This window comes from Cervus elaphus, chromosome 2, assembly GCF_910594005.1.
Source record: "Cervus elaphus chromosome 2, mCerEla1.1, whole genome shotgun sequence".
NCBI classification, from domain to species: Eukaryota; Metazoa; Chordata; class Mammalia; order Artiodactyla; family Cervidae; genus Cervus; species Cervus elaphus.
The window spans coordinates 12,993,811-13,007,314 of NC_057816.1; the positions used below are offsets into that span (position 1 = coordinate 12,993,811).

The 13,504-nt window shown below is 47.1% G+C and overlaps 1 protein-coding gene across 1 annotated transcript; it reads right to left on the reverse strand.

Moving 5' to 3' along the window:
* Window positions 1-386: 386 nt before the first annotated feature.
* Window positions 387-9,385, reverse strand: LOC122704797 (pregnancy-associated glycoprotein 2-like). Its single transcript, XM_043919809.1, has 9 exons — window positions 9,297-9,385; window positions 7,850-7,991; window positions 6,778-6,895; window positions 6,559-6,677; window positions 5,160-5,353; window positions 4,123-4,239; window positions 2,438-2,579; window positions 2,254-2,352; window positions 387-533 (listed from the first exon to the last, which is right to left on the reverse strand). Exons 1-9 carry the CDS (start codon window positions 9,347-9,349, stop codon window positions 387-389), a joined length of 1,131 nt encoding a protein of 376 aa, XP_043775744.1. The 5' UTR covers window positions 9,350-9,385.
* Window positions 9,386-13,504: the final 4,119 nt, after the last annotated feature.

The window sequence follows — 13,504 nt, forward strand, 5'->3', positions numbered from 1 at the left end:
GGAGCGAGGGTGAGAGAGAACTGATGACTTCTGATTTTTTGGGTCCAGTCATTGAGATCTTTCTACCTGCTCTGGTTCCTATGTACAGGATCTCCAGTGTTCTTCCGAAAAGTCTCCCATTTCCCTGAAACCAGCTGGAGTTGAGCTCCTCTCCCTAGTGGTTCAGACTTGGTTCTAGATCCTGCCTGATTATGATGCAGCTCCCAGACCCAAAAAGAGGCACCCATTTGTTTTAGCACCATTAAGAGTGAAACATTTTATTCATTACTGAGAATAGGGTTTGCAGAGCACCAAACAGTTCACCAGCATCGCTGGGCAGGAGTGCCTTAGTGTGAGCGAGTGTGTCTTGGGAGAGGCCTGACTGATTCCTGAACCAGTCCAAGCGTTTACACTGCCAGAGCCAGACCAATCCTTTCATTTTTTCGATCAAAAACTGAGAAGTATTGCCTCAGAAAGATGTCACCCAGGAGCCAGATGTCTGAAAAGACAGCTTCTAGACCTCCATGAAAGGCGCTAAGGCAGGAGTTTTTTTCCTGGGAGAGTTAGAGACACACACCAGTCAGCCTGTGAGCTTACCTGCAACCCCCTCCTCAATATCCAGTCCTAGCACACTTCTTGGTTTCATTTCCCTCTTTTGGTATGTATCGGGTGATTTTCTCAGCACCTTGGGATATGAGGGTTCATCCAAAAACAAAAAGGGCCAAGACGTGTGGTTGCCATATGGCAGGAGTGTGGGGAGGGGAGGATTGGGAGTTTGGAATGATCAGATGCAAAGTAATATACAGAGGCATGATAAGCCACAACGTCCTACTTATAGCGCAAGGAACTATATTCAATATTTATTGATTAACTAACGAAAAAGAATGTGTATATTTGCATATGTACAGCTAAAGCGCTTATCTGTGCAGCAGAACTTAAGCAACACCGATCAGCCATGCTGCAATACTGTTTTCCAGAAAAGAACAAGAGCGTCCCCGGTTCCCCTGACACTCTCTGTTTCTTTCATTCTGACTCCTGCTCCTCATTTTCTCTGCAGAGAATGCCTGTTCTTCTCCTGTGTCCCCAAAACCTGTTCTTTTTTTTTTTTATTAACTTTTAATTTTGCTTTGGAGTATAGCTGATTAACAACATGCTGAGTTTCAGGTGGACAGTAAAGGACCTCAGTCATACATACACATGTATCCTTGTCCCAAAGACAGCCCTTCCATCCAGGCTGGACCTTGCATTCAGCAGAGTTCCCTGTGCTATACAGTAGCTCCCTGTTGGTTATGCCTGTTAAATATATTCAAAGCAGTGCTCACAACACATTCTTTAAGACGTCGCTCAGGCCCTCTGAGAAGCATGTTTGGACCAACACTCACACTTCAGCCAGTCCAGGCTTGGCTGGGTGACTTATTCAGGTCTCCATCCCCACTGGTCAGTTCATAGCCCTCATCACCCCTAATAAGTCCCCAGGGTCCCTTTGCAGAGCACCGTGGGTTTCCATTTGCATGGAATCCAGGGCAGATTTGCCTAGACCCAAGCAGGCCTCCCTATGGAGCCATGAATCAGGGGTGTTAGAATTACTGCAATTCCCTCTCTTCCTCACAGCCGTCTTTGAGCCCGACAGCCTGCTCTGAACTCCCAGAGGGAGCTGGCGTGAAGCCTCTACCCTGTGTCAGGGCTGAGCAGGCACTGTGCGCCCTTCATTCACCTTAGCATCCAACCTCCCTACAGAAGGGTCGGGCAGCCCGACTCACAGAGGGGGAACTGGGGCTTAGCAAGGGGAAGTTGCAGTCAACGTCTAAGGTAGCCATGTAATTTATTGTAACCGGGAAAATTTCAAGAAGGAAAGGGAGACTGTTAATCATTATGGTGGGACAGTACACAGCACCGCCACCAGCCAAGCCCCCTCGTCACATGTCCTATTTTAGGGATCACTAGAGCTGACTTTCCGTGTTCCTGCATCTGAGGGCTCTAGTTGAACTGAACATCTATGAGGGCAGAAGACCTTAGTGTTCCCCTCTCCCTGTGACTCCCACCATGCCAGCACGGAGTGGTGTCTCCACATTTATTTCAGGAGGATGGATATCCCAGACCGTCCTCCACTCTCAAGCGGTTGCTTTTGTGGGAGATGCTGGCCCAGCCAGAGGGGCTCAGCAGCATCTGCAATGGTGTGGCTTGGACTGCCGAGGGTGCCCTCCTCCCAGCAGTAGCCCAAGGGTTCCTGCAAACCCCAGTTTAGAGAACAAGCCCTCAGGGGTGGCCGCTCACCTTGATGATGTAGGCTTCAGGGGGCAGTGGATAGTCGATGCCATTGATGTTGAAGATGACAGGAGGCAGGGTGTTGACTGCATCACATGAAACCACATACTGTTAGAGAGAAGGAGAGAGGTTGGCCCAGAGGATCCTTATTATATGGGGAGACTGGGAGTGACCCTGTGGCATGACCCTTCACCTCAGAACCCTTGGGCCTGGCGTTCATGAGTTTGTGGATGTTGGTGACCATTTCTGTTGAGCCATAGATCAATGTTGATCCGGTGTCCACAAAGGCCTGACATCCACGAGAACAAGCAACAACATTCCCGTTCATGGTGGTGCTGAGAGACAGTAGGACAAAGCGGGCATCAGGGTCATGCAGAACGTTCCCTCCTTGAAGAAATTGTGAGCTCCCTCCCTCACAGCTGCCCCCTCCCTGACTGTCTCCTGAACAGAGCTTCATCTCTTGCCCTGACTTTTTCTTTTTCTCTGATCACAGCACCTTTCTTGATATCCTTGAGCAGTACTTGAATACACCAGGCTCTTTTGTACCTTGACACAAGCTGGTCTTCCTTCCTAGAAGAGCACCCTCCCCTCTGACTAGCTAATTTCTCCTCATCTTCCAGATTCCAGCTTAACTGTCATGGTTTCAGGGAAGTCTTTCCCCTGGTGTGTATCAGTCTCCTGTCTTGGTCACTCTCTGTAGACCCTTGCTCATGTCTAGCGTGTACGAAACTGACAATTCACTATGTGTATGTGTCATTTCTTGCAATTTGCTTTCTTAGATGTGAGGGCGAGATTTATTCTCATCACGTCCCTAAAGTGCCTGGCATACAGTGGATGCACAATGCTTGTTTGTGGAATGAGTGAAAGAAGACTGTGAAAATAATGAATGGAGACCATCCAGACAGGTATATCTGATGTCTCACCAACAATGGGTCAAACACACAGTGAAGATGGAGGTTCCTGCGGCAGCAGATTCTCATAGGGGTGGGAGAGACCGGCTGCCCTGGGAGAGGTGTCTCTGAGCAGCACCCCCTCCCTGGGTTCAGACACTGAGACCCTAATCAGCCAATACCTGACTAGACACAGAACCTCAAAGGACAGGTAAGATTTTATCTGAGGGTAGAACACAGAATCTCATCAATTATTGCCTCTTGTTCTCAATCCACTCCTGGATCCCACCTTCCCGATTCTCTCAGTTATAGCCCCTGCCCCACTGTGTGCCTTGGGACATGGGGTGTCTCTTTTTATGAGTGGCTTTCAGGTCCCAAGACTGTGGCCACCCTGTCTCCACTGCTGGCTAGCTTCTCCCTAAGGAGACCAGTTTTCCCCATTTCTTCAGGACTTTCCCTGTTTTTAAACTGACATTTCTCTGTACTGAGAAATTCCTTGGTCCCTTGTTGCCCTGGACAGTTGGTCATCTTATCACAGTTCTGTTCAGGCTGAGGAAATTCTTCCTGATCCTCTTTTCACCACCCTGTAAAGTCCTATAACTATGCCTCCCACCTCACACTCAGGGGTGCAGTCCTCCCGCAGCTGCACAGGCCTCTCTGGACCCTGTGAGGGACCCTGTTCTAAGCCCTGGTCAGGAGCCCTGGGCGATTACAAACCCATGTGTGGTTTGTGTATCTATGTGTTTCTGTGTTTATGTGTGTGTTCGTATGTGGCTTTCTGTGTGTACTTGTGTGTCTCTGGCTGGCTATGTGTATTTATATGTGCCTATTGTATCTTTGCATGTATGTCCGTATGTCTGTCTGTGTCCTTGTGGGTGGTGTGTATGCCTGTTGACTGTCTGTCTGGGAGTGCATTTGTGTGTCTGCCTGTGTCTGTGTACAGATAGGGGAGCATCATTTGGGATGACCTTCAGAAGGAGAGGCTTACCGGTTCATGCTTATCTGCCAGCGGCGAGTTTGGGACACTGGTACCCAGTTGAGCTCTCCCTTGTAGTAGCGGTGGTCCACCCCACCAAACATCACCACACTGCCTTCTGGCTTGCTTCTGCAGAGAGAAGGGAGGGGGATCCTTAGAGGACAGTAACAACAGCACTGTCTGAGAGCTGTGCTTATCCACCCATCAAGGCCCTAATAAGATCCCCATCTACATATGCAGAAATCAAGGCTAGGAGCAATTGAGAACCAGACCAAGGTCGGTTGCTGGCTAATGAGTGGCACAGAGGAGCTGGGCCACCTGGCCGGGTTCCACCCACTCAGTCTTCAGAAGAGGCCCTGGACCTCCTGTGACCTCAGTGCTCAGAGATACCCTCAGAGGACAGTGTGCTGAAGGGTTTTGGCTTCCCCCTTGTCCAGCCTGTATTTTTTCAGAAACATCAAGGCCTGAAGCACTAAGGGTGTGGCTTCAAGTCACACAGGGTTGGCTTCACTGACCTGTGACCTGTGCTGTCCTTTGGGCCCCACACTCAGCAGGGCCCCCACCTCTGCTCTCGTTGTCTTGAAATTCCCAATACTTGTTCAAAATGGAGTCCCACACTTTTGTTTTGGATCCCACACTTTCTTTTTGCACTGGCTCCTGCAAATTGTGTAGCTGGTCCTGGGTGCTCAGTGAAATGTTAGTGAGGAAGGAAAGATTTCCACCATCCCTCTCTTTCCTTCCATGTCAAATTCATCAGCATATCCTGTTGCCTTTTCTTCCAACTCGTATCCTGACACCTTGCATTAGTCTTCCTTTTCACTCAACCCCTACACCAAGCCCTGGCTCTTGCACCCAGGAGCATGGTTGTTTTCCAATAATACTTTATTTATAAAAGCCAGTGGTGAAGCCAGGTGGGGACCTGGGGCCATAGTTATCCTGGGTTAGTCTATCTCTCAGGATACTTCTGTATCAATTGTTGCATCATTTTCATACAACTGAAAGGATTTGACAACTAATTTGGAGAGAGGGATTTTCCAGCTCAGACTTACTTGCTCAAGTAGAAGGCAAAGACAGGCTCAGAAAAGGCACCTTGGGACCACAAGTTGTCAAAGATGGGGATGGCACCTGTGATGCTGATGGAGGGGAAGGCCAAGCCCAGGACGCCATCAAAGGGCACACCATCATACCCGAATTCCACCACGCTTAGGCCAAACGACTGATTAAGGCTAACGAAGTTCCCGATCTGTGGGCGAGAAGAGTGCTCTCACATAAACGTTTGTTAAGTGGGTCTAGGCTTGGGCTGAGGAAGAAATGCCATTAGCTCTGCAGAGAACTGAGGCCTTTCTGTGTCCTTGGTAGACCTCAGATGGTTAGACCGAGCTGGGAGGGGAATTTGGGTTCCATTTATGTGGGTCCGTGGATTTTAAAACTTCTGCCCCTCTCAAAAACACCTTCTGAATGAGTCAAATTGGCCTCAAGGCTTCTGTACCAGTGGGACAGCCAAAGTCCCGCCAGGACCCAATGGTGCCCCCTTATGGACAAAATGAGTAAAGAGCAAGAGAGCATTCTCTGGCGTCTCTATGAAATGATGACAGAAATGGACTGGATTGATGGTAACATATTTTGGATTCTGCATCTGGCCAGAAATACTGAAGTCCATTATACAATGTTTCTGGCAGGGTTCTTATGAAATTCCTGCCTGGGAAATACCCTTTTGGGGGTATCTGTGTGTTTGTGTGAGAGTGTATGAGAGAGAGAGAATAAGAGAGAGAGGCGAACTACTCAGGTACTTTGGGGGAGGAAGGCCATAGGTTTTATTAGACTTCCAAAGGCCCCATACTTTGAGAACACACTTATCAGGCCCCCCTACATCTCTGGCCTCCTGCTTATCCGCACTGGATATCTGAAATTCCTGACTTCACCCAGGGTTCCCCGATCAGTTTTTTCCTTTCCCCAAATACCCACCATCAGCTTCGGTCCTGACAAGCCAGCCCAGCTCCACCGCTTACCACAGGTGTGACCTCAGCAAGGCTCTTGCTGTCTGCACCTCAGTTTCCTCATCTGTATCATTAGCTAATCAGTGCATCTGCTGTGTGGGGTTGTTGCAGCTTTAAGAAAGTTATTACCACGGCAGTGCCCGGCACAGTCTGAGAATATAAAAGCCGGTGATTCCTCTCCCCCTCTTCTGGCTCCCATCAAAATGAGCCCTGAGCTGCTCATGGGCAGAGGAGCTGCAAGTCCACAGCCCAAGCCTCTCTCTGGGTTAGCTAATCCATTTGTTTGTGTGTCACTATGGAGACGTCTTCCCAGGGACAGGATCCTGTGGGTATGATAGCCAATGTCTATGGGAGTTAGGGTAGGACGGTCCTGCCAGCTGGTCCTGTATCTGTTTTGAAAGCAGTGGTCACTCTATAGTCAGTCCTGACTCAGCTTTTATTTCCACATTACCCGAACGGTATCAGAGCCAAGAAATCCCTGAATTAGCCCAGATTCATAGAAGATGGTGACAGGCTGGCCTGCTTTCCTGAAGCTGGAAGAATTTTGAGGATTGAAGGTGTTGTGTGTTTCTGCAGACACAAGAAATGAGTGTCAGTCAGGTGCCAAGGGTGGAGAAGGGAGAATCAGGGCAAGGAAAGGGTGGGTGGGTTGGGGGGTGTTTGTACTCACTACAGGCTGGACTTTCACAAGTGATGGAAGGCACCCACAAGTCAGCTGAGCCTGTGTCAAAGAGGACCTGGAACTCCTGAGGGGGTGTTCCAATGGCGATGGTCCCCATGTAGGCAATCTATGGGAACCGGGAGGGGTGGGTTAGTGCAGATCTGGCTCCTCTCGATTCCTCCACTGCTGCCTCCCTCTGGGTGTCACATGTCTCCTGAGATCACTTTCCAACCACCATGCAGCTCACAGCCTTTGTTCTCTGAGGATTTGATATTTTTCCCTGTGCTACACAGTATCTGGGATATTCTCTCTATGACCAGGGGTTGAAAAAGTACCTCTTGCATTGGAAGCCCAGAGTCATAAGCACTGGACCTCCAGGGAAGTCCTAGTGCCTTCATCTGAGAAGCTCTCTAGTCTCTTCAAACCCAGCCTGAGCACCTCCTTCTCCAGGAGGTCCTCCTTGATCAATCCCAGCCACTCCCTCTAAACTCAGGCCACATCCAATCAACACCACACAGCTGACCCTTTCATCTGACATATACTTACTCTTTGCCTTTCTCTCAGGCTAGCCTGCACAATCTTGAAGACAAAATATGCCCTTTTTTGTAATTTAATAAGAATAACCACATTGTCAGATTCTTATGCCTTACATGGATTAGGCAGTCAGTGACTTTTTACTGCTGTGATTCTTGCATCTGTGGAAGCTGAATTCTTTTGCCTGGGGATTCACTCTTGCTTTGCAGTTGGCTTTATCCTTTGACCAGAGATGGCTCACCCTTCATCTGTAACTGAGTGGCTCACTTATTTCAGAAGGAACAATCTCCCTCAGACTAACGACACATCTTTGACACAGAAATGAATGATTACCTGCCACCTGGTCATTGCTGGGCCCAGTCACCACAGACCAAGAGCTGAGGATGAGAATGCCTTCTCCTCTGAAACTGGGTTCCTGTTGCCCAGTGTTTCTGCCTCCTGCAGGAGCCCCAACCCAAACTTCCCACCTGCCACGGCCAGATGAGTCCCAGTGCTAGGACAGAGCACAAGGGGGCGGTGTGGATAGCCATCCTCCCAAAAAACTCACATCCAGAAAGTTCCTCAGGGGGTGAGTGGCTATTTTGGTGTCTCTCTTGGACAGTCTGTAAGCTTGTTCCTCCAGGAAATTGTTCAGCAAGTTTTTTTCCCTCGGGGTTTCTCGCAAGGTCTTCACTTTCCTTAGAGGCAAACTTTCACCGAGGATTAGGAAAGAAACAAAGGAGAAGATACGATTAGCTGTCCGTGTTAAGGTATAACTGTCATTGTAATGGCACTGTGGATTTTCCAGCATTTTTATGAGTGTCACCTTATTATCAGAGTGCCATGCAAATGCCATTTCAAAGATGTAGGTTTGAATACAGGTTGTGTTGTGTAACATTGTATAAGACCATTTGGACTCTCAGCTTACTCCTGGGTAAAAAGGTGAAATGTAACGATTACCACCCTCCATATAGAAAATTTGGGAGATAAGTGAAGTGATGGATATAATGTACCTGATATATCGTAAATGTCAACAATGACAGCCATTAGTATTACTATTGCCATCCCACTGTATCCTTCTCAAGGAAGCTCAGGGAGGAAGGTCTAGAAGAGGATTATTATCCTATTTTTATGGGGAAGGAATCTGAAATTCAAGGAGTTTGTCACTTGGCTGTGGTCACACTGCTTGCCGGATGTACAATAGCATAGAGGTAGCTCTCCCAATCTTTCTCCAAGTAGAAACAGAGCAGAGGGTTAAGAGAAGAATCCAGGAGATAGGAAACAATTTAGAGAAATTAAGAGGCTAAAGAAGCAAGGATGAGTCAAAATTGAAAAACTAAAAGAGGAGAAAACAACACGGAGAGATCTGCACTCACAGAGACTTCCAAAGAGATGGAGAGATAAGTGAGAGAGACACAGAGATGCAGACATAGACATATACACACTGAAGTAGAGAGAGAACAGAGAGGAGACCTAGAATAAAATGTAGAAAAATGCTATTCCATAGGACCACACTTACATTTATACAGGTTGTCCACTAAACAATTGCAATGAGTTCCATTTTCAGCAGGTCACCACATGATGGGGTCCCAAGAGTTGTGCAACCATGCAAAGCTACACCTTGACCCTTGGGACCCACAGTTTCTATAGCAAGGTGCATGCCTGCATGCTAAGCTGCTTCAGTCGTGTCCAGTTCTATGGACCCCAGCCTGCCAGGCTCCTCTGTCCATGGGATTGTCCAGGCAAGAATATTGCAGTGGGTTGCCATGTCCTTCTCCAGGGGATCTTCCCGACCCAGGGATCCAACCTGCATCTCTTACATCTCCCACATTTGTACGGGGGTCCTTTACCACTAGCACCACCTGGGAAGCCCAAGGCTAAAGAAGCAAGGGTAAGTACCTATAGCAGGGTATTTATGAATAAGTAAGAGTTGAACTTTAAGACTATCGGGGAAATGTTCCATTTCTTTCTAACCCAGAAAGGAAGAGGATGCGGCTTACAGTCCCCATACTTACATGACTATGCACTCTGAGAGGGCCACCAGCCCGAGGAGCACAAGCCACTTCATGCTTCTTTCCTGGCTCCAAGTACTCAGGGAAGCTTTAGTTCTTTAGCATGCAGTGGTGATCAGGAGCTTCTGGTTATATGTGCTCTAACCTGCCCTAATTGTCCCCTTTAGGCCACTAATGGATCTGATAAAAATACAAAGCTCTTGATAAAATTTTTATCTTCATTCTTGACCTTAGGGAATGGTCTTAGAAAATTCTCAGAATTCAGAGAATTCTACTGTGATCTCTTCCTTGAGGCTTGGCTGGAAAACCAAAGTGAACCGCATGGACATCTAAGGCATGGAGAAACTTGCCATCGTGGAAAAAATTACTGTTAAGAACACCATAAAAATCAATACTAGGGGCGATGCTCGACATTCATGATCTCCTGTGGTCTGCCTCGCAACTTCAACTTCCTGAGGTATGGTTTGCTGTCCTCGTTGGAGAACTGATTGCTAGAGGAAAAGAGGTCAAATGGAAAAGTGAAGACTTCAGAGGCAGCCCAGGGACATATGAGTGGCTTTAGGTAGTGGGTCTAAGAAAAGTTTATGAATCCACATGGAGAAGCCAAAACTGGGATAATTTTAGCATTCCACTCTTTAATTAGAACAAATTAAATGTATAAAAAGTATATGCAAAGCAGAAAAAGAGACACAGATGTACACAACAGACTTTTGGACTGTGTGGGAGAAGGGGAGGGTGGGATGTTATGAGAGAATAGCATTGAAACAAGTATACTATCAAGGGTGAAACAGATCACCAGCCCAGGTTGGAGGCATGAGACAAGTGCTCAGGGCTGGTGCACTGGGAAGACCCAGAGGGATGGGATGGGGAGGGAGGTGGGAGTGGGGATTGGGATGGGGAACACATGTGAATCCATGGCTGATTCATGTCAATGTATGGCAAAAACCACTACAATTTTGTAAAGTAATTAGTCTCCAACTAATAAAAACAAATGAAAAAAAAAAGAGAAAAGAGTCAGAAATTCAAACTACTAATAGACAACATCTCATTTGTCTCTGTGACAGATTGCTAGGGTACTAACACCATTCTGAGAGCTGAGAAAGGAAAATAATCATCAATATTTATGCCATATTTTTTGTATGTAGCATATTCCATGTAACCAGAAGTAGTTTAAGGAATCTTATTTTTATAGAAGAATTCCAGAAATTAAAACAGAAGGAGTGGTAGAAACAGGAAAGCACTATTTCGCAGCATCCTCATGAAACAATGGATCTGGGCAAAGGTCATCAATGGATGCTAAAACCATGCGTGAAAGGTAGAAAGGGGAGTATACAATGGATGCGTGAAGCTGGCAGCCTCAGGATCCACTGCATTTCAGCATCTCTCAAAGTGAGGCATCTAGAAATACTGAGACTCTTTAAGTATCACCTTAAGATATATGTATCTCCATATGAAATATTGCAATAAAAATTTTTGAACTCAGGTCTGGATCTACCTATGAGTCTCCAAGGAAAAACACAGATCAAGATACACAGAAGCAATCCTCTAAACTTACAATCCCCCACCTTTTGTCACAAGGGGCTGGTTTCCTGGAAGACAATTTTTCCACAAAAATTGGTAGGGAAATGATTTCTGGATGATTGAAGGATATTTCACTTATTGTGCACTTTAGTTCTTTTATTACTACATTGTGATATGTAATGAAATAATTATACAGACCATCATAATGCAGAATCAGTGGGAGCTCTGAGCTTGTCTTCCTAAAACGAGACTCTCCCATCTCTGGGTGATGGGAGAGTGATGGGGAGCAGCTGTAAATACACCTGAAGCCTCACTCACTGGCCTGCTGCTCACCTCCTGCTCTGCAACCCGATTCTCAATAGACCAAGGGATGGTATTGGTCCTGCTGCCAGTGTTGTGGATCCCTGCTCTAAACCCAATTCTTGGGACATTCTGTAAGACAAACCATGTCACTTCCTCCCAGTTGTTGAACAAATAAATGGCTTTAAAATTGGGAGAGAGAGAGTTATTTAGTCTTAAAAGAGAACAACTTAAAAGTGAAACATATGAGTACATTCTTTCAATAAACTGTGAAAAGACATCTGCTTTTAGAGAATCAGGGAAATCTGAACATGGGCTGGATATTAGATGTTAATTTTATTTGGAACAAAATGCATTGTGGTTATCTATATTTTGTGAGATGGTAACCTTTTCCTTAAAATACTTCAGCAGAGATGAATAAATAGCAAAAGAAAAAAGAAATTAAATGACGGTCTGTCTTGATTTGAAAAGAGATCTGCATAGCTGCTATAGATTGAATTCTGTTGCCCACAATTCAGACGTTAAATCCTTAAGTCCAGATGTGATGGTATTAGGAGGTAGGGTCTTTGGGAGGTAATTAAGTTGATATGGGTTTTTGATGGTGGGGCCCTCATGATGGCATTAAACACTTCCCCCCCTTTTTCTCTCTTATTCTCCCTCTTCCTCCATCCCCTCCCCTACCACACATAAGAACATAGAAAGAAGAGAACTGATGTAAGTCAAGAAGTGTATCTTCACCAGAAACCTGACTGTCCACCACCTTGACTTGCACTTCTAGCCTCCACTCTATGACAACCAGTGGGACTCAGAGGTTAGTTTTGTAGTTATTGATGCCAAATGATGAAATACAGGGTTCATGATACTATTCTTTCTTATTTATATTATGTTTGACATCATTTTGTAATCAATTTCCAAAAGGTGCATTTTGAAGGCTCTGTCTTAGTGGTACTTTGCAGGGCCCAAGAAAAGCAGATTCAGGCAGGCCCCCCAATGAAAGAGTGGTTGGAGACCCACCTGCTCTTTATCCAGCTCTTCGGTCATCTGATCCCCATCCTCCACACCCGACAACCCCACCCACACCCCCATCTGCAACCCCCTGCTAACCTGCTTGTTCATCCAGCTGGAGACTCTAATGAGCCAGGTCAGGGCCTGGAGGTGGAAGGAATGGGGACGTTTTTAGAAAGAATGAACTGGGCAGCCCCCTTCCTGGTTTTCTCTTCTTTAGTGTCATCTGCAGGTGAGGGAGAGGGCCCGGGTATGGAGGGAGCCACTAGTGGGGCTCTGGGAACATTTGGAAGGAAAGGGAGGAGGAGTTCATAACCCAGGAGCCAAGACGTGGGCAGATTGCTCAGCATCCAGGAGGGAGGAAAGAAGCACTGGGAAAAGAATGGTGCCAACCAGAGGGACAAATCCACCCAAGTCTTCTGGGTAACCATACTGGAGGTCATGTTCTTCTTGCTGGAATTCCTGCCCTGGACATGAAGGGGGTAGAGCCGTACTCACTGTTAATGAGTCATGGGGAGAGGGACAGCTTCCTCCAGGGGCCCTTTGATTCCACTCTAACTATGGGCATCATCCCAAGCTGGGCAGCAAAATGGCAGCTCATCCAAGCATTTAAAATACTTCCTAATTTATCTAAGCGTCCTGGCAGGTCTTGTGCCCAGAGTTCCTTTCAGAGAGCCAGTTCATCAGCCCAACTCGGGTTTCTGCAGAGGAAACTACAGCCTTCCCAGTTGGTAACTTCTGACTTATAGCTACCTGATCTCATCCCCTAGAACCCAAATGGTGGTAAGTTCCAGGGGGCAAGGCGTCTAAGGTCCTTCATCTCGTAGCAGCCATGTGGTAAATAGTCTTCCACTCCCAGTCCTGAGTCCAGGATCCATGGATATCACCAGGCAGTCATGGCCCCTGCCCACTAGATGCAGCCTCAGCATCCTTGGTAACAGATACCTCTGAGCCACTTGTCCACTGATTGACATTGAGCTTGAGTCTGGAACACGTGTTCTGGAGCAAGTCCAGTCTCCCTCACCCAAGAGATGGGAAACTGAATCCTGGGGTGTATGAATCACTCTAAAGCTGCAGGCAAGTTAGTGAAGATCTGGCAACCAGGACCTCTGGTTCTCAGGCCAGGAGACCTCCAGGAAGGGAAAGATGAGAGAAAGCTCAATTGCATCCACTGCTAGGCCGCTCTCAGAGGTCTGCAGGCACTAGAGTGGAAATTCCTTTCCCATTGTCCCTCAAGTCTGCTGTGATTCTATCAGAAGACCTGCCTTCTTGTAGCAGCAGGAAAGCACTATTGGGGGCGTGTTCTGCTAGGTTCCAGGCACAGTGGGGAAGCACTAGCTGGAGTGTCCCCAGGAAGCAGTCATGCAGATGGTGCCTGACTCACT

What these genes read in the sequence shown, in the direction of transcription:
- LOC122704797 (XM_043919809.1), bottom strand. Translation starts at nt 9,349, where the DNA reads ATGAAGTGGCTTGTGCTCCTCGGGCTGGTGGCCCTCTCAGAGTGCATA. An exon ending in TTTGCCTTCTACTTGAGCAA is followed by an intron (nt 4,240 to 5,159) that starts GTAAGTCTGAGC and finishes TTCTCTCTGCAG; the next exon opens with AAGCAAGCCAGAAGGCAGTG. An exon ending in CTGAAGCCTACATCATCAAG is followed by an intron (nt 534 to 2,253) that starts GTGAGCGGCCAC and finishes TAACTCTCCCAG; the next exon opens with GAAAAAAACTCCTGCCTTAG.